Here is a 21698-nt window from a genome sequence, read left to right on the forward strand (position 1 = left end):
AAATGGTTAAAATGGTGACTTCTATGTATGTGTATTTCAATGAACAAATTTGCTAAAACTTGTAGTTATATAAAATTTTTTTGATTATGAAACTACGCAAATCTTGTTCCATGCTAGACCAAATAATGTGCTCTGACTTTCTTCTAATGGTTACATCTTATGTAATTATAGCACAACAAAAATCTGACATTCGCACAATGTGTGTATGTAGCTCCATGTTATTTTATCTCACATAGAGGTTCGTGTATCCACCGCTGCAATCTAGGAAGAGAACTGTTCCATCACCACAAAAAAAAACTTCCTCTTGCTACTCCTTTATAGTCACACTTACTTCCCTCCCTCCCAACATCTCAGAGTTTTTTAAATGATGTATATGTGTGTGTTTCTCATGTTGATGATCCTTAGCTGTCCATTCATATCTAAGAATGGGCTCGAAAATGGCGACTCGGAGTGCGCTTCACTGTAAAGGTTACAATCGAGTTCTTTCCTTGGTCCATGCGGGGAGAACTCCCACATGTCGGCCTTTCCTCATTTGCTCCAGAAAGGAAGCCTTCATCCTCCTGACTGAGAGAGGGTAGGGGTGGGATGTGGAGAGTGTCTTGCTGTTTAGCATGCAGGTCTTCACTTCCTCCTTCTGCTTTCCCCGCCCACCCCCAGCACCTCCTGTCCCCTCTCCTCAACTCTAAGTCTGGAATTCCTTGGTTCAGTTTCTCCCGAGAACAAGCCTCCTCTGTTAGAGGGGATGTGTCACTGCATACAGAGCCCTTTCCTGCCGTCAGCCTTGCGCCTCACCCCCACCCCCACCCCCTGCAGGTTCCGCTCAGCGCTCAGCTCATCAGTTCCCGCCCCGCCGGCATCAGCCCAGCGGGCGCCCTGGCTTCCCTTCCAACGTTCTGCCAGCACACTTGCTGTGCTCCCATCTGCTTTCCTTCTTTCAAAAATTTGATCCTTCCTTCCACTGCACTCATCCTGATAGACTTCGCATAGATTGCATATCCCTTTGCAGCTTTCAGTGAAAATGTTTGCTGGAAATGTAGTAGAAAATCTGCCACATTTAGCCAGAACCTCTCTGAGATTCTGTTAATGAAGGTAAAACAGGTAAAATGAAGGTATTCAATGATTTGGCCAAGGTCTTTTTTTTTTAATGTATTTTATTGATGTATAATTTATGTACAATACAATGGACCCACTTTTTGCATTTTTATAAGTTTCGACAAATTTATCCATCCATGTAACCACCAGTACGTTCAAAATATAGAACATTTCTATCACCCTGAAAGGTTTCCTTATTTCCTTCCCAGTCAACCCCTGTCCTTCCAGCCCCCAACCCATCCCAGGCAACTACTGATCTGCTTTCTGTCTGATCTAAAGTTTCATATAAATGGAGTCATCCATGTATATACTCTTTTGTGTCTGCCTTCTTTGACTCACTATAAAGTATTTGAGATTCATTCATTACTCAGTGTGTCAGTGCTTCCTTCCTTTGTATTAAATAATGTTCCAGTGTTTGTAGACCACAGATCGTGTGTCCATTTACCTACTGGGAAACATTTATGAGTAAAGTTGCTGTGAACATTTGTGAACGAGTCTCTTTGTAGGCATGTGTTTTCATTAGTCTCGGGTACTTACTAGGCAGGATTGATAAGCGGTGTGGTAAGTGGCTTAACTTTATAAGAAAGTTTCATTCTATACTCTTACCAGCGGTGTAGGAGGGTGCTAGGTCCTCCACATCCTGGCCAACACTGAACTTTCAGTCTTCACATTTTCAGCCATTCTAATAGGGGTCTAATGGAAGCAGACTGTGGTTGAAGTCTGCATTTCTCTTGATGACCTTGACCTTGGCCAGGTATGTGTATTGTGACCAATTTATTCCAGTCTATGGCTTTCTGTTGAAAAGACTATTTCCCCATTGAATTATGGCCCAGGTCTCCTTTAAATTCTATGTTTTAAAACAAAAACTTTGATTTAAGAGTGTTATGTGATTAGAGATTAATTCTGTGAGTTCAGAGTCAAGCATTTAGCTGCACTGACTTTGATACGACCTTCCCATTAGCAGATGGAACCCTTCCTTCAAGGGCCTTCAGCGTAGATTCTTCTAACGAAGTTTCTAATTTTTTTTAATGGGAAGTAACAAATGCCAACCCACTTCATATTTTTTGTTTTAAGTACATTCCCACTTATTTCTCAAGAAATATGAAGACATATTTGCCTTATTTCATTTCTCAAAACTGGTTTTTGTCATCATTGCAAAAGGAGTATCAGGCACTGTGCTAAGTTCGCCTGAATTACCTCACTTAAGCCTCAGAACAATCATATAAGGTGGCCCTGTCATCCTTGTTTTTTATAGGTAAGGATGCTGGAACATAAAGAGGGTAATTATTTGTGTGAAAATTTCCCAAAGAACTTTCAAATGTTTTGTTTAAAATTCCAAATTTAGGGGAGTGTATAGCTCAGTGGTAGAGTGTGTGCTTAGCATGCACGAGGTCCGGGGTTCAATTCCAAATACCTCCATTTAAAAAAAATTTTTTTTTTTAATTCCAAATTTAGCATGGTTGACTTGGTTTTTTTTTCACTCAAAAAAGAAAGAAAAAGAGGAAGAAAGACTATGTTTTTTCATATCAAATACAAAGAGATTAGCGACTAATAGAAAAAGTTATCCAATGAGTGTGTATATGTCCATGAATAACTGAAAAATTGTGCTGAACACTGGAATTTGACACAACATTGTAAAATGATTATAAATCAGTAAAAAATGTAAAAAAAATAAATAAAATAAAATTCATATAAGAAAAAAAAAAGAAAAAAGAAAAAGTTATCCATGTAAGAACACAAACGTGTATTCATGAATGATTAAACTATTTTTGCTACAGATCAGTCCATTTTCAGTTAAAATCCAGGAGTCAGTATCATGTACAATCCAAACATAATTATATCTGAATTATTTCCTAAATTTGGGTGATTTGGTGGCATGTATATCTGTGCTCAGGAAGCGCTTTTGTGTAGTTTATCGAGTCGGGAAAAGCTATTGATAAGTTTTTCATCTGCTTAATATTCAACCTTTAATTCTTAGCTACTCTGTTGGAGTACCAAAAAAAATCTATGTTTAAATAGATCCACGTATCAGAATAGATTTAAAGATAAGTAACACTCTTCTTTCTTTTCAGATCTTAACTGATGTCAGAGATCTCAAATTTCCACCACTATTTACTCAGAAATATCCTCGTGAGGTTTGTATAATTCTCATCTTTTATTTTCTTTAGAATCTTCCTTAGAACGTGAAGGGTCCTTAGCAGTCAGCTCACCAGTTTCCCCATTTTACAGATGAGGAAACCAAAGGCCTAGAGAGGAAAGGGACCTGATCCCAAGAACACACAACTTGTTAAAGCCTAAGACTGGAGCTCAGCCCCGTCCTGGGCCGCGTGTTCTGTGCTCCAGACTGTATGACATCCCACCTGGGAATTTTATGTGAATCCTAACATCCTTGCTCTTCAGCAAGGCTGAACTCCTAAGGCGCCCTCACAGGAATCGAGTTGCCATTATGATCACGCCATTAATTTCTTTATCTTAGTGAATTTGGGAGTGATCTTAAAAACTGGCTTCTTTAAAAGAAAAATGTCACTAATTTCCGCTGATTCTGTGTGTTGAAGTCACACCACTCAGAGTGACACGGTAAACGGCTCAGAAGAGCGGGAAGGGGAAATGAAGCTGGTCTTCATGGTGAAAACTGCGTGTAATGAACTTCTGAAGTTACTACTCGCAGCTTTTGTTTCTTTTTTATTTCATAATATGTCCAAAGACATATCATTTTAAAAGTTATGCATTGATACATCTTGAATTTTCTTAGTAAATTAAGTTGAAATAAATTAGACTGTGTGGCTGATTCTCAAATTGGAAAAAGTCTAATTTATCTTTCAATATTATAAGTACAATGAAGGGTTGCATTAAAAATGAACTTTATAATAATATGGAGATATATTAATCTAAGATGAAATATATTTTACAAAAAATATTTTGTTATATATTTTATAAAGTTGATGAATCAATTCCCGGGGGGGTTCATAAAAATCTATGTTGTATTAAAGGGGTTCAAAAAAATCAAGGAAAGGGGATTAGGTACTAATCTTTGGCATGATTTTTTTTAATTGAAATCTTTATGGAGGTAATTGTACATCCACATATGGTTATAAGATGAATTTATCTTATTTTTAAAAATTTCTTATTGAGTTTTAACCAAAGAGCATCTTTTTAAGTTTGTTTTTGCTTTTTTTTTTTTTTTTTTAATTTTAATGGAGGTCCTGGGGATTGAACCCAGGACCTCATGCATGCTAAGCACATGCTCTACCACTGAGCTATCCACCCTCCCAGCCAGATGAATTTATTTTAAAAGTCAAGTTATGTCTATGTTTCAATGGTGTGATTTAAGACCCTTTATTATATGTTAAAAAAACAACCAGTTACCCCAAAATGGTCCATGTTTATTTAGAGCAGGAGTTGGCCAAGCCATCACCCACAGACCAAATCAGCCTGCTGCCTGTCTTTGGTAATAAAGTTTTATGGGAACACAGCCACGCCCACCTGTTTCTATATGGCCTGTGGCTGCTTTGGTACTGAAATCGCAGAGCTGAGGGGCTGTGTCAGAAACTGGCTGGCAATATTCACAGAACAATTTTGCTGATTCCTGACTTAGGTGAGCGTTTAGTGGTCTAAACCTGGCCCTTTCATCGCAGAACAATTTTTATATTTCAGTACGCGATGGTACAAGACATGCTCTCCCCATGCCCCACGGAACGGCCTGAAGCTGCCAACATCATTGAAAACGCTATATTTGAGGACTTGGAGTTTCCAGGAAAGACGGTGCTCAGACAGAGGTCTCGCTCCCTGAGCTCATCAGGAACGAAACATTCAAGACACTCCAGCAGCTCCCACAACCCTTTGCCAAGCAATTAGCCTTAAATTGTGCTCACACCCCCAGCAGGTGACACGGAATCGCCCGCTTCGAAGGAATGTCGCTTTCCAAAATTGTGAATCTGCAAATTTTGTTCGTTGCTCAATTTCGCTTTGGGCTGCTTTTTCTAAGTTAAACGTTTAAACTGGATTTTGGAGCTCTAACCTAATTGGAGCCAACTCGATTTTTGCTCTACTCAAGGGAGGGCTGTCACGACATCACATGTGGTCCTTTTTCTTCGTTGGTCTCTTGAAACTGACTAGCCAAGCACACAGCCCTCAGGTTTTGCCTGGGGAAGTGGGAGCAATGCCCTAAGATGTATAGAGAATTATAAAATGGAAATATTTTTATAGGACAGAAAAATGAAAGGCCCTACACGTGATAACTATGTTGTTCTAGAAACACACTTTCTAGAGATAATGGTGGTGATTTTGTAACTGATTTCCAAAAAAGCTGACTCCATTTTTGTCCCTGGTGGGTAAATTAGGAATCTACAATATTTTGGAGGACAGAATAGCACAAACTGGACATAGCTAGGCCATAGCTAGTTTACTAGTGACATTTGTAGCATTCCATAGCTTTATTCCGTAGATGGTTCTAGGAAGAGCTTGAGAGCTTTTGTACTTTTACCTCCAACAAAGGGAAAATGAAGCTTTTTGTGTAAATTGGTCAAACGCTCTGGTCTGGGGAGGAATTGGGGAGGAACAAAGCTGTAGTGAGAAATGAATCTTATACTACAACTAACATCTTCCATTCTGGACTTTCTAAACCTAATGAAATCTTAACTGTCTTCAATGTAATACTGTAGGTTGGTCCTTTCCCAAAACTGATTATAGAGAACAGTTTAATCATCTAACTTGCTAACGTGTTTTTATTTTTCACTGTAAATATGTTTATTTTTTATTTATAAAAATTCTGAACTCAATCCATTTGGGTTGGTGGTGTACAGAACGCACTGAAGTGTGTTAACTATTGTGACTTCTTTCAAGTCTAAATGATTAAATAAAACTTTAAAAAATGATTTATGGTGGATTCTTATTTGGGGGGGGGACCAGCCCCCAAATGGTAGTTCTTCTCACTTATAAAACAAGATCCTAGGTCTATGAAGAATCGTAACCCTAACTCTCAAGAAAACTTTTTCCTTACCTATTCCAAACAGGTGTCAGTTCCCAAAGACTTGACAATTCCAAGTCCTTTTCAGAATTCACTGGACTCATCATCCCGAGACATTTGCTTGGTTCCTACTCTGTGCCAGGGACTGGGACCATCAGGAGTCCCTCCCCCTGTCCGGGAAGGGAGACCTCGCTGAGCAAGGGCTCTGGCGATGCCAGTTGTGTGTTGGTGTCACAGTGTGTGTACCGTGTATCACGTGGAGGCATGTGGGATGTGGGGCTGCCTGGTAGACCCAAGCCTTATCCAGTGCATTTCCATCTTACAGACACATAGCATCCACTGCACAAAGTTTGATTTGTAAGCTGGACTCACATGCCACAGACACTTGTGTGCTCTGTCCAGACTCTCACTTCACAATGTGGCTTTTTTTTTAATGATTTTTTTGGTGGGGGGAGGCAATTAGGTGTATTTTTATTTATTTATTCATTTAATGGAGGTACTGGGGAATTGAACCCAGGACCTCGTGCATGCTAAGCACACACTCTACCACTGAGCTATACCCTTCCCCAACACAATGTGGCTTGAACTTTTTCTTCCCGGTTCTGCTTGGCCCCTGGCTAGCCCATCTCTCTTTCTTCTTCATCTTTTGGTCCATCTGTTTCAGTCACTCTTTCCTCTTCACCCCAGCGAGGGAGACTGTTGATTTCTTCCCAGTCCGCGCACCCACTCCTAGCTGCAGACCATGTGACCCTCACTGCCACCCTGAGAGCTGGCCATTATAATATTATAATTATAATAACGCCGTGACAGATGTTACTATTGCCTTTCTTCTTATGGTGAAACTCAAGTCCAGAAAGGTGCTGTGATTTGTCAGAGATCACAAAGCCAATCAGCAGAACCGGGACCAATTCTCAGGAATTCCAATTCCTAGACGGGGTTTTATCTATTCCCTTGTACCAAGCTGTCTAAGGATTTGCAAGTACCTTACATAATAATAAGCAGGTTTTAATTGTACCTGTGCCTTTGCTGGCCACCAATAGGAAAGCAGCCCTGGGACGTTTAGGGGCAGGGCCAGCAGGAGGTAGCAACTCCTCAGTCTTAGCCAGAAAGGAGTTACCTGTGATCTCACCCAGAGGGCACTTTCTCCTGACTCCAAACCCTACCTCCCCCTTCAAGCTGTTGCTTTTCTGACATCTTTTGAGCCCCCATCCTCAGTATTTGCCTCTTCCTTTAGCACTTTGTTCTTAATAACACTGACGTTGTCAGACTGCAGAGGAGCCAGTAACTCTGGTGCAAATCAACCTCCCTTAACAGCTAAGGTCCCAGAAGGTAGGGGCGCACCTTCTTGTAATCCCACCAACGTCTAGTGTAAAGCCTGGTACACATTTGTTGAACTGAGTTTGGAGAACATAACGAACGTGTAACTGACTGCAGCGCTCAGGAAAGAGCCCAGCGAGCTGGAAAAGAAATGCGCAGGTCACTGCCAGAAATACTTAGCAAAGTGAAGGAGAAAAGATGATTGAACAGTCCTGATGCTAAAAACAGAGAAGAGTCTCAAATCCTGGAAGTTTCCTAAAGGAATGCGACCTTAGGGTTTAACTGAAATGAGAGGAGAAATGGGCTGGGACACTCAGCACCACACGGCTCTGCCTAATGCCTGACCCTTCGGTCCACCTCCCCTGCCATCTTTCACCGGAAGGCATTACATCCCCCGCCGCCAGGAGGGACTCCGACGGGGTGGGACCGGGGGAGGGGCACGCAAGCCTATAGACGCTGTGCCGCGGGAAAGCACACCACATCTTCCAGGTTTCAGGTTCCCCCTTTCAGGAAAGCAACGGCGGGGAAGTGAGAGCTGGTCCGGAGGTCGGGAAGACCCTGAGAAATTCTGAAAACGAGCTGCCTACCCTGCTCTGTGCCTCCTGGCAGAACAGCAAAGCAGACATTTAGGATGTTTGGAGCAGTTTTGTTTTGTTTTGTTTTCCAGATTGTTACTGAGATTTTTCTCTGGGTGTATTTACATCAAACGCTATTACATATATATATATATTTTTTTTTTCCTCCGAGGAAGTGGAGACAGACAAGCTTCCAGTCCAACCACCAGCCGCGGAGTGACTCAGTCTTACTCCTGGAGAAGTCAAGGGCTAAGCAGGAGCTCTGGGCGTTTTCTGGCCCCCTCCGGGGACGTTTGCTCTTCCCAGAACTAGACTTAGAGGCACTGTTTAAGGAGACGTCCCTCTCCAGATTCTATCCCCGCAACTACCGCAGCTGCCGCCAGGGGGCGCACTTTCACATTTTTCCTCAAGAAGTAAATACAGACGCTCCACTACGGTTCGTCCACTTTATGGTGATGCGAAAGTGACACGTATTCGGTAGAAATTGTAGATCGAATTCTGAATTTTGATCTTTTCCCGGGCTAGCGAAATTCGGTACATACGCTCTAGTGATGCTGGCCAGCAGAAGTCAGCCACGCAGTCACGAGGGGTAAAATAATGATAAACTTAAAACAGTTCTGTGCTCGGGCAGATCCTGTTTTTCACTTTCAGGACAGTATTCAATAAATTACATGAACTATTCAACAGTTTATTTTAAAACAGTCTTTATGTTAGGTGATTTTGCCCAACTGTAGGCTAGTGTAAGTGTTCTGAGCAAGTTTAAGGTAGGCAAGGCTGAGCTATGATGCTCGGTAGATTTGGTGTATTAAGTGCATTTTCCACTTACGTGTTTCTAGGGATGTAACCGCATCGTAAGTTGAGGGAGCGCTGTAGCTGAGGGCTGAGATAGAAAACACTCTTGCACCTGTAAAGGTACGCCCCTCCTCCAGACATCACGGGAACCACGTAACAAGTGAGTCCATGTGTGACTGACATAAACATACCAGATATGGAAAAATTCCCAAAATGCTTTTGTCCCACAATGCTTTTGTCATGAGCAACTTTTAAATTCCTCAAGTGGACAATGACTTAAAGCCATAAACCTAGGGCAACATGTGCCCGGCTACTGCCAACAGCCTCAGCATCCCACATCCCTGGCTCAGCGCCATTCTTTGGAACAGCAGAATCGCTTCTGTCTCTGACTCCCCTGCCTGGGCCGGTGCACTAAGAAAAGATGGGGAAAGGCAGGGGGAACCGCCCCAGTGAAAGGCCTGGGGGGAAGGGGAAGAATGAGAATGAGAGCAGAAAGGCCAGGATGCTGGAATTAAGTGACTATAGACAAAGAAGAAGATGATAGCTCCTGGATTTTGGGTGCAGAACCTTCCATAGAATCTAGAAGAAGGAAGGTGTGGGACAGATGTTGCCTTTTGAAAATGATTAATTTCCCAGGTCTCTATGGTTAAAAAGAAATATATATATATAGGGCTTTCTCTGGAGAAAATGGGAAGCCATTGAAAGTTTCTGAGCCAAGGAAGGACAGGATGGGACTTCAGGTCCCTATGGCAAATGAAGAGGAGGCTGACTGAGGGGAGAGGTGGTGGAGACAGAGGCTTTCATCCAGCGGGGGTCAGAGGGCCTGAGCCGGGTCACTGGGAGCCAAAAGACATCCTGGTCCAGCGACTAAAGATGTGCTGGCCCCCAGGAGCCCGGGGGAGGCTCCTCTGCCATTGCTTTTTCGTGCTGAGTTTTGAAGGACTTTCTTCAGGGGCTGCTGCAGTGTTGGGGTCCCTTCTCTGCTGCCTCCTGAAGACATGAGTTTTTAGAGCGCCCCCAGAGAACACGCCAGAAACAATGGTGGCAACTCTGGGATCGTCCTCCAGCTCAAGAATCGGGGCAGGAAGAGGAGCAGGGACAACACAGAGCTTGCTGGCCCTGAGCTTAGGGGCCTCCAGGAGGAGCGGGGTGGGTGATGGGGGGTCAGATTTGCACTTTCCAGAAAGGTTCACAAACCTGCCCAGAGGCAGCTGAAAGGGTTTGATACTGAGAAATACTGAAGGGGAAAGGATGTTCTCTTTCCAGTTGGATCTTTTGAAGAAGTATCAGGGCAATGGCTGAGTAAAGGAAGATATATTCTGAATACTATGCAAATGAGTCCTCAGCATAGATGGAATTATTAAATGTCTCAAGCAGATAAGTGACAAACCTGCTAGCTGCAGAGGTGTGAGAATAATATGACTGCAACCAAATGGAACGGCTGCTCTATCTGTTATAATATTTTCATGGGCATAAAGTTCAGAGGTATCCACACCAGTTACCTTAGGGGCGTGGATTTGGGGGAAGAGATTATTAGCTCCAATCTGCACCTCACTCTTGTTTGACCTCTTCCAACAGATGCACCACTTTCAGGATTAATAATACTAAATTCATAAAACAAGAAAAAGGAAACCAATAAACCATATTTACAATATTTTAATTGATCTCGTCTTTGTATCCGGCTCTACAGTTAAGAAGGATGTAACGTGGTCTCATTTAATTCGACCTGGACCTCTGCACCTTGGATACTTTCACTGCTGTTTTACCTGTGAGGAAGCAGCATGGTTAGTAAAATAACTACAGCAATATGACAGGAAGTTTGTAATACTTATGGCCCCACCACCTTCTTAACGTCTCTGAATTCCCTTCAGTCCAGAGGGCATTTTTGAGGAGTGACAGGTGACAAGACATTAGGGATCACAATCAGCTGTATTACTATTTACTTGTTTATAATTTTCCTTGAGCTCTCTAATCTGTTTCCTCAACAGCAAGCGACACATTGTGAAGATTAAAGGATAAGATACATAACTTCAGCATAGAATTCCACAAGTAGTAAGCACTCAATAAACAGAGGCTTAACATGAAACCATAACCTCAGTTTTCCTCAGCTCTAAAATGGGCATAATTTGTCACAGAGTTACTGTGAGTTTTAAGTGTCATAATTTGGGTTAATGACTCATACAAATATGTGCATATATGCAAATTTACAATTATGCGATGGGGGAAAGGTATAGAAAGAACGCTTGGCTGTTACTAGCGGGTCCTCAAAGAGTAGAAAGGAAGGAAACAAGAAGTGAAGGGAGAAGGAAAGATCACATAGTAAAATATGTCGCTTATAAAACTTTATAATGTTTCTGCGAAAATTCAGACATTGAATATACATATGACAAGGACCAGAGGCCGACTGTTGATAACTCGTCTAGTACCAAAGTATGGTTAACGTAATCAAGAAACGTCCTTTGTTAGCTGAGGGCTGTGGGGCTGCCCCCGTGGGGCTGGGCAGGTGGGGGGTGGCGCTGAGAATTCCCCCTTTCTTTCAGAACTTTGACCCTAAGGGGCGGGTCAGCAGGGCAGCCTGCGAGTCTTCCCAGGTTTGACTTCGCGGGGAGCCGGGGCGCAGAGTGGCCAGAGGGTTTGGAGATCAAAGATCCGTGGATGAGGCACCGAATCTCTCTCTGGCCCGGGGCCGGATGTCTGGCTCGGGCGCAGCCGGGAGCGGCGCCAGGAGAGTTGGTGCAGAGGCGGGTCGGGGAGGAAGAAGAGCGCCAACTGGCCACGCGGGGGCGACAAGACACCGAGGGAAGGCCGGGGCTCCGCGGGCCTTGGGGTTTGACTGGGTGTCACCTAGTCGGTCCAGTGGCCGGTCCTTCCATGGGGCGGATGCAGGCGGAGGGCGGGCTGGGCAGCGAGCATCTCCGCGGTGGGGCAGTGATACGGCGCTGATGCTGCGCGGGAGGAGCCGCTCCACCGCGCATCGTGAATTACCACCCACCGCCTTCTCTCCCTCGGGCTGAATGGACCCGCCCAGGGCTCAGTCCATCTGGGCCGCAGGACAATGGGCTCCTTCGCAAGTTTCAAAGGCAAACATTTCTGGAACTCCTGTCGTACACCACGTCCTTTTCTAGGCATTGTATATCCATGAAATCTCATCTAATCTTCACAACCTTGGGAGATATTATCGCCTCCATTTTATAGAGGAGGAAACAGCCTTACGAAGTCTAGGGTTTACCCCTCAATAGGTATAATCAGGCAAGCCAAGAGAATTGTAAATCTTTTCAGCTACATCTATGAATGAAAAGAACTCAACATCGCTGCTCATCGGGGAAATGCAAATGAAAGCTGCGACCGGGTCCCATTTTCCCCACCCTTTGACGGCGAGAATTTTAAAGATTTACCTGTGTGGGCGCAAGTGTGATCAGAAGAATTCTCCACACGGTTAGGAATACAACCTGGAATGCATTTCGATGAATTTTCAGTCAAGTGTCTGTAGAAATTGGCAAAGTAGATTCCTCTTGATGCAACAATTCACCCTGTGGAATCCATTCAACAGAAATAACCACACATACATTAACCTTAGTGGGAAAGGCAAATAAAGGGGTTTTGTGGGGGGTTTGTTTTGTTTTTTAAAGTGACTTACCTGCTGTAATACCGCCACTGAATGAGCCTGGCGGGCCAGTCCTGCTGTATCTGGTTCTGATCGTCACTGCCCTTGGGCATCCCAGGAAGGAGAGAGGGAGTAGGGTTCCAGCCTGAGCACTCTTCACCTGCAGTAGAATCTCTAGGGGGTGCTGGCTAAAATGCACATCTCTTTGGGGCCTTTTCCAAGATTTAAAGAATCAAAGCTCCCTGGGTGATATTTTTACTTCTTTATTTATTTTTGATTGAAGCATAATCTACAATGCTGTGTCAGTTTCAAGTGTATAGCAAGGGACTCAGTTATACATACACACACATATATATATATATATATATATATATTCTTTCCCTGGGTGATTTTTAAAGCTCCTGCTTCTCCATCTCGGCAGCAGATTAGACAACTGGGACCTTTAAAATGCCGGTATCCAGGCCACACGCCAGCCTTATAAACCCACATCCTGTTTGCGAGGCCCAGGTATTAGGATTTTTTTTAAAGCTCCCAGGTGCAATCAAGGCTGAGAACCACAGGCCTTGCCACTCAGAGTAGAGCTGCTAGACCAGGAATATCGGCAGAAATGCAGAATCTCAGGTTCAGCTACCCAGACCGGCTGGAGCAGAATCCGCATTCTATCACCCACCCCAAGTGATTCATATGCACGTTAATGTTTGAGATAGAGTGGAGGAGGTTTTAGATTTGTTTCAACACTCCACCTGTAGCTGGACCCTGATCTGACTGCTCAGAGAGCAGACTGGAATTCTGGGCGGCCACCAACAAGATCAAAAGCAATTGGGCCATGGTTAATTCCACTAACATCTCCTGATCAGCTCTTCAGGGGAAGGGCTGCACTGGAGGGGGTTATACCTCGTCCTCCAGATTCTCCAAAATCTGGACAAGCATAGGCTTAGGGAGGACTGGCCTGGAAGCAGTATACGATCAGACAGTCCGAACTCTAGGTGAATTAAAAGCTTAAAGTAAATCAACCACGTGAGGCATCTCTTGAAACTTCTGTTTAAGTAGGTTGCATTCACTGATCTCCATCACCTCTCACTGGACCCCCAGGCTGGTCTCCCACCTCTAATCTTGAACCAACTCATGGTGACATGACAGAGAATGTTCTACAGCACAAATACGGCTGTGCTGTTTATTCCCTGCTTAATTACCATCCTTGACAGGTCCTGGGCATCCTCAGATTAATATATAAAAAGCCATAAAAAAAAAAAAAGAAAAGAAAACATTTCCCAGCTTCTGTTGCATAAAGCATCGCCCTCTGTCTAAATCCCAGCCAATGGGCTGTAATCGAAAGTGATGTGTGCATCTTCCCCTCCTCCGTCCTGCAGTTTGGACAAATTGTGAGCCAGCTGGACCTTGTGGGTGGGATGGCTAGAGAGGCTGGACTGCTGAGTGGTACCCACAACAGCTCTGGAGTGTCCCATGGGAGAGAAATCACCTACCAGTGGTCCTCCACCTTGGCTGCACATTAGAATCAAGGGTGGGAAGGCTTTTTAAGAAAATACTGAACCTGTTCCTGGAGCGCACCCCCCTGTCTTCTCCATCAGCTGTCTTGAGCTTGCTGTGAGCATCTCCTGGTTTTCGGGTGTGAGAGGGGTCCACTCTGACCACCACACCCAGAGGTGCACTCCCACCCCTTCCTCCCATGCTGGTGAGTCCACATCTTTTTCATTCCATTGTGTTTATAATCTTAAGAGTTAGACTGCTGGGGCTCAATCCTAGCTCAGCCCCTCTCTAGCTATGTGACTTTTCACGCCTCTGTTTTCCCATCTATAAAAATGGGGGTGATAATAGTGCCTGTCGCTGTAGGGTTGTTAAGAGCGTAAGTTATTTCTGTAAAACAGTTAGTGTCAGCGATTGTCATTTCATTAGGCCTCTCTTCTTACCCACGCGGAAGCTCCCTGAGACCGTCCTGCCGTCTCACCTAGCTGTTCATTTTGGGGGAAACAGCCCCCAGGACACTGCTTGACACTGGTAAGGCCCCCATTTCTCCAGGGAACTGTGCACCATGACTGGCCCAGTGCGCACCGCATTCTCCTGCCTGGGTTTCCGAATGGCCTGAGCAGTGTAGCCTGAGCCCCTGCCCGGGGAACCAGATGCTGACTCCGCACACCCGTCTGCATCTTAATAAGCCCCTACGTAATCCTGATGCAGCCCAGCCAAGGGAGTGGGAACCACTGGGCTAGACAACCTGAAAGTCCCCTCCGAATAGATCTGATGGGACCCCACTGAATACATGTTTATTTTATATTTAATTCTTAAGGCTGTACATGTGCGGGGTTAAAATTTTGAACAACGCAAAACGATAAGAAGTAAAAGGCGTCTCCCACCTTTGGACCCCAGGAGCATCCTTGTTTTCAGTTTCTTGGGTGTGCTCCTAGAAATCGCCCAGATGCACAGACACGTCTGTAGGTATCTGCTTTGGTCACTCATGACAGGAGATGATATACGCTTGGTTTCCTGCCTACGAGTCCACAGCTGCTTGTGTTCCACTGATGGCCGGTTGGTGGATGATTGAATTTCTCCCGGGGCTTTGCTATTATAAACAATAATGAGGCGATTATGCCCATTACATAGTCATGGAATGTCCGTGTGACACTGTCATTGGGACAAATTCCTAGGGGTAGGATTACTGAGCTGAAGTCTGAGTTAGCTGACCAGAAAAGGCTGCATGGATGGAGAGTCCTACGTGCAGTGTAGTGGCTACGTGAGTTGGCTCCCCTGGGTTTCCATGGTATTGTATCAATTTTTTAATCTCTCCTGATCTGAAGAGAATTCTCTTTGTTGTTTATTTGATTATGCAGTTCAGCATCTTTCCATTGTTTAAAAGCCATGTGTATTTCTTTTTCTGTGACTCTCCAGTCTTTGCCCATTTTCCTCCCCCCCCGCCCCCCCCCCACATTTCTTCCACCTCATTCTCTCTCTCGCCCACCCTCTTCTGCCCCATTCACTCCCGGGCTCCTTCCCAGGTCATCAGTAGCCTTGTTGCTGCTCCCAGAGGTCAGTTCTCGGGCCTCATGCTTCCTGGCCTGGCAGCCACCTCCAACCCAGCTGGTCTGCTGAGTGCTCCCGTCTCCCTGACACCTCTTTTCTTGTGGTTTCCAGAACACCCACTCCCCTGGTTTTCCTTCCAACTCTCAGCCCCTCCTCATCTCCAAGACCTCTCAACCTTGACCTGCCCTAAACCTCAGTGCTTGGACCACTTCCAGGCCTGGGCATCGGGGTCTCGTGCCCTGGTTTTCAGTACCATCCGTAGGCTGTTAACTGCCAAGTTTCTGTCTCCGGCTGGCCCTGACTTCCCCTCAGGGTAGCCAAGGGCCTCCTCTAATCTGCGCTCAAAAGTCCTCCAGGCCTTTCACACCTAATGTTTCCAAAGCCAAACTGAGTTTCCCTCGAAACCGTCCTGACTGTCCGCCTCTCCCTCTCAGGGAACAGCGGCTCATCTTTCCAGTCTGCACAACCCGAACACCAGAGTCACCACTGGGGCCTCTCTTTCTCTCCTGTCCCCCTCCCCCCAGTCCAATCTGTTGGAATCCCCTTGGCTGCACCGTCACGCACCCCAGCTCCACCCACGCTCACTAGCTCCACCTGCACGGCGGCCACCCATGTCCAGGGCGCCACCAGCTCTGGTCCAGGGCGCCACCAGCTCTCGCCTGGATTATCCTAATCCACTTCTTTGCTTCCGTCTTTGCCCTTCCAGTCTTTTTTCAACCCAGTGGCCAACGTCAGTCTTTTCAAACAGAAATCAGGCTATGTTATCCCTTTGCTCGTTAATATCCAGTGGCCCCCATCTTGTTTGGAATAAGACTCAGGGCCTTTACAAGGGCTCAGCGGTCCATGGACAGTCCTGCACGACTGCTGTGACTTCTCTGACCTCGTTCTGCTGCCCTGACTGGCCTCCAGGCCCCATCCCTTAGGGGCTTTGCCTGGTCACTGGGCCCCACTCATCCCATGAGAAGGTCTCTCTCCCCTTCAGGACTTGGCTCAGAAGTCATCCTCACAGTGAGCTCTGCTCTGATCTGTTTAACCTGTGCCCAGGTCATGGCTCTCTTATCTGTGCTTGCTTCAGCTTTTCTCCGTGTCACTTAGCACTTTCTAACCTATTATACACTTCCCTTGTTTAGTTTATTGTCATTTTTCCCAACTGGTATGGAATTTTCTTGTCTTATGATGATGATGATGATGATGATGATGATGATGATGATGTTTTTTCCTCTATTCCCAGCACTTAGAATTCTGCCTGGCGTATACCATTAAATATCTGCTAAATGATGAAATGGCTGAATTCACAGATACACATTACTGCATATAAAATAGATAAACAACAAGGACCTACTGTATAGCACAGGGAACTGTATTCAATTTCTTATAATGAGCCGTAATGGAAAAGAAACTGAAAATATATGTATGTACGTATGTATGTATATGTATAAATGAATTGCTTTGCTGTACACCTGAAACTAACTAAACTGACTACATTTCAACAAAAAAAAAAAATAAGAAAAAGAAACGAAATGGTTGAATTCAAAAATAATGTTTCTCCTGCATTGTTGGTCTTTTTCTTCTTGGTGTGTAAGGGACTCCAATGCTTTTGCCATTTGTGTTACAAATATTTTCCCAATTTTGTCTTTGCCTTTTATTAATGGTATTGTTTTCCTATGCAGAAAGTTTAATTACTATATAGGCAATGCGCCAATTTTTTAAATTATAGTTTCTAGATTTTATGTTACATTTAGAGACGTTTTCCTTCATGTATACATTTTTTTTGTGTGCTAAAATATACACATAATATAAAATTTACCATTTCAACCATTTTTAAGTGTACGGTTCAGTAACATTGAGTATATTCACATTTTTGCCCAACCGTCACCACCATCCATCTCCAGAACTTTTTCATCCTCATTTTGCCCTCCTCCCAGCCCAGGGCAACCACCATTCTGCTTTCTGTCTCTGTGGCTTTGACTCCTCTAAGTACTTCACAGAAGCGAAATATATATCTGTTTTAATGTTTGGAAATGAATGCATACATTCTGGCTTTTTGTTTGACCAAAACATCCTTGAGATATTTAAATATGCATATGCTCTGATCTTCCCGTGCCCCCCCACCCCACGCCAACCCCTCCGCCCCCACTCCATTAACTTATGTCCAGCAGAGATTTACTCCTGTCTGCCTCCTGAGGAGACTTCCAGGAATTCTGCATCTTCTGCTTTGCAGAGCACCAGTGACGCAGCCCCCAGGTGACCTGGATAAAAATGCAAGCACTTGGAGTTTGCTCCAGACCAAGCGACTCTCCATCCAGACCTGGTGGGGCTGAGGAATCAGCGGTTTCCCAAGGCGCTCAGATGCGGGGCACGCACCACTGCAGCACAAGCCTGGGGCTTCCATCCTCACCCAGCCTTAGTCACTTATCCCTCTGTGAAATGGGGGTAAGAATCCCTCGGTCACAGGGATGAACTGAGAACCCAGGGAGATAGCATCTGACACTGTGTTTTGTAAACGCTGAGAAATATACACATGTGAGGGCTGTTCACATCAGTTATCTCTGGAGCCTCCCAGTCCTGTTTCTGCCACCTCATCATCAGGGCCCCTCCCCAAGCCAAAGAATGACAAAAACATCCCATCAGCTTGACATCATAGTGGGGGCAGGGGACACAGTGCTGGGCTGGGGCAAATCTCCAAGCAAGTGTAGCAAGACACTTTATTAATCTTTACAAAAAATTTTTTTAAATATGTACATTCTTATTTGTACCTTGTAAGATGGGTATGATTGTTCTCATTTTATTTATTTATTTATTTAGTTAGTTAGTTAGTTAGTTAGTTAGTTCTTATTTTATAGATGAGAAAACTGAAGGTTTTCATGGAAGTGAGGTTTCATGGCAGAAAGGTGCCAAGCTTCAAATCCTGTGACATTTGACCAAATCACCTGACCCCTTAGTTTCCTGGGTTATAAAGCGGGGGGACAGCTGTATCACCTCAATGGTTATGATGGGTATTTCATAAGTAAGACAAGGCATGTGCCTGGCCTGACATGAAGCTGGCGCTTCCTGGTGACACGTGGGTCCCCCTCCACAAGACCTGCTCTGGGTTCTGCGCTCTCCCTCGATGCTGAAGGACCTCATGCTAAAAAGGGGGAGAAATGAAGACAGATGCAGGTTGGGGTGGGTAGGGTACAGCTAAGCGGTAGAGTGCGTCCTTAGCATGCCCAAGGTCCTGGGTTCAATCCCCAGTACCTCTATTAAAATAAATAAACCCAATTTTTTCCTTCCCCCCCAAAATAATTTAAAAAATTACAGATGGATTGGCAACTGACATCCAGCCATGTTCTGCTCCAGAAATAACTAGGCGAGGAGCTAAGAGTCTTCTGCTGGGAATATTGAAATGTCTGCTGACTGTAACAGGCTTCTCCTGGATCTATTGATTAAACAGACCAGGCTGCAGTTGGGACTGGGAAGGCGCGGGGTGAGGGGTGACCCAAACCCCAACCTGGAGTTCCCCCAACCTGCTGTCTTCCCAAAGATGACTCTGATTGGTAGAGAGTGGAATTCAGTAGGCCAAGTGGTGGGCACCACCCTCAGGAATGTCTGCCCAGGTAACTTCACCTGACACGGCCCGATTCCCAGGCCGAAGGTGGACAGACAAACTTGCCCGGAGCCTGACATTGCTGGAGCCAGGAGCCTGGAGAGCAGCTACAGAAAGGCCTGGAAGGCAGGCCCCCAGGTACTTAACCTCCCTGAACCTCTGTCTCTTCATCTGTATGTGAGAATGAAATAATGTCTGTGACGTGAGTAGCGCAGAGCCTGGCATGTGATCAGTGACTAATAGAGAAGGTGCCTATTGTCACCAGTGTTTCCACCTCAATTAAATCATTTTGTGGAAATAACTCTGTGTTAAAACCGTCAGCTGATCCACACGACTCAACATTGAAAAACAATGTTTATTAAGCAGTACTGAGAAGTCGTGAATTTTCATTCATAGGTACTTTCTTTTACGGACACCCTAGAAGGCACAATGGATAAAACAGATTCACTAAAGATTGTAACAGGTAAGGGAGAAGACACCGCCCAGGTAAGGAAACATTTTACAACTGATCAAGAGATAAAGCTCTGTAAGTCTGTTTCTGTTTTGTTATATTAATTTGTTTGTTTTTTAAATTACACATATAAGTGATAACATATGGCATTTATCTTTCTCTGTCTGATTTACTTCACTAAACATAATACCCCACAGGACCATCCATGTCGTTGCAAATGGAAAAGTTCCGTTCTTTTTCATGGCTGAGTAATATTCCATCACACCGCACATAGAGAACACATTCGTGGTCACCAGTGGGGCGAGGAAAGGGGGTGAGCAAGAATGAAGTAGGAGATTAAGAGGTGCAAAATACTATATATAAAATAAATAAGCTACAAGGATGTAATGTATAGTACAGGGAATATCACCAATATTGTATAATAACTTTAAATGGAGTACAATCTATAAAAATATTGAATCATTATATTGTACACCTGAAACTAATATAATAGTGTAAATCAACTATACTCCAATTATAAAAAGAGATAAAGATCATTTGCAAAATTACTCAACCTTACCATGGATCAAAAAGATTATGCTATCAAACTAACGGATTTTTTGTTTCTTTCTTTCAATCTCTCTCTTTCTTCTTCCTCCCTCCCTTCTTTTCTTTCCTTCTTCTTTCCTTTTTCTTTTTTTTTTTTTTTGGTCTCTCTTTTATTCTTTCTTTCATTCTTTTTTCCATTCTTTCTTTTTATTTCTTAATGAGAGTAGCAAGGATGACGAGGATATTATGAACTAGACACACTTATAAATGGTGAGAGGTATTCAACAGGGGTACATCTTTCTTTTTTCCCTCTTTCTTTTCTTCCTTTTCCTCCAACTTCCCTCCCTTCCTTTCTGTTCTAGTGTTTTATTATGGAAAATTGTGAAAATACACAGAAGTAGAGAGAGCAGGATCATGAGCTTCCACACACCCATCGCCCAGCTCAATGTTCATTTTGTCACTAATGTTGTTTTACCTGTTCCCCCACCCTACTCATATTGTTTGTTTCGCTAGAGCATTTTGAAGTAAATTTCAGATATCCTCTTTCCTGTAAATATTCAAAATGAAGTATCTTTAACATACTCAAAATGCCATTATTACACCCACCAAAATTAGTAATGGTTCCTTTATATTAAAAATTCACCTGTTTAGAAATTCACATCAAGAACATAGTCATACACTTCGATGCAGTAACTTTGTCTCTCCTTTCCTACCTAATTAGAGAAAAAAATTTATTCTGTAGCCATATTTCTAAGAGAAAATACATCATTGGAAACTTGGATGTTTAACAACAGTAGTTATGGTATGTTCAAGCAATAATATATATAAAGTTTTAAGGCTGAGTAGCAATGTTTAGAGTTAATGCAACTAAGATCAAGCAGAATGTAAAATTATGAAATCAGGGTGAGATTTGTAAATAGGCATATAATAGTTTTCACTGAGCACTGACTATGCCTCCGACATTATAGAAACAGTGTTAATCAAAAGATACGAACACTATTAATGCCTCTTACAGATGAGGAAACTGCTGTTCAGAGAGATAAAATAACTTTCTAGAATAACCCTCCGCTAATAAGCAGTAAACTCAGGCATGGTGGAACCCCAGTTTTGTCTGGCTCCACAGCCCAGGAATTTAAGTATTACCCTGCCACCTTCGGTGTCAAAATGTCATCAGAAGTTGTCACTGACTGAGCAGTGACATTATAGGCGGCTCCTTTTCTTCTTCGCACCTTTCACTTCGTAACATCTTCTACTGCAGATATTAGTAATTGTGTATTAGAACAAAATATGTTCAATTACATAGTTAAACCTTTTTATTTAAAACTAAAGAGGACACATTTGGTGCATGTCCAAGATAAAGGGTTATCACGGCCAGTGTTCGAAAAGCTCCTATAAATTGATGAGAAAAAAAAGATAAACTCAAGGGAGAAAGATGCAACTCAGAAATCTACTGGCTAATGCTATTTAAAAAGATCTACATGTAAAATTATTATAAATCAATAAAAATGTTTTAAAAAATTAAAAAATGAAGATGCAAAAAAAATTTTTTAATAAAAAAAAAAAAGATCCTACATCTCGCTAGTAGCCCAATTAAAACCATGATGAGATACCATTTTCCATCTTCTCAAATTGACAAACATTTTAAAGATTCAGAATATTCATGTGCTGGTGAGGAGATGGGAAAAGAGGCACTCTGACCCATTCCTGGTAGGAAGGGGGCTGTTCTGGTTATGCAATTATTTATATTAATA

The 21698-nt window shown here is 43.6% G+C and overlaps 1 protein-coding gene across 2 annotated transcripts in view; it reads left to right on the plus strand.

The window, feature by feature from the left end:
- EIF2AK3 (eukaryotic translation initiation factor 2 alpha kinase 3) overlaps window positions 1–5966 on the plus strand; it is a 61387-nt gene extending 55421 nt beyond the window's left edge. For both annotated transcript variants that reach the window (XM_010958963.3, XM_074354608.1), the window contains 2 exons: window positions 3165–3227; window positions 4747–5966. In XM_010958963.3, coding sequence (XP_010957265.2) covers window positions 3165–3227; window positions 4747–4947 — 264 coding nt within the window. In that variant the 3' untranslated portion in view covers window positions 4948–5966. The remainder of the gene's footprint in view (window positions 1–3164; window positions 3228–4746) is intronic.
- The last annotated feature ends 15732 nt before the right edge of the window (window positions 5967–21698 follow it).

This window comes from Camelus bactrianus, chromosome 28 (assembly GCF_048773025.1).
Source record: "Camelus bactrianus isolate YW-2024 breed Bactrian camel chromosome 28, ASM4877302v1, whole genome shotgun sequence".
In the NCBI taxonomy this organism is placed as follows: Eukaryota; Metazoa; Chordata; class Mammalia; order Artiodactyla; family Camelidae; genus Camelus; species Camelus bactrianus.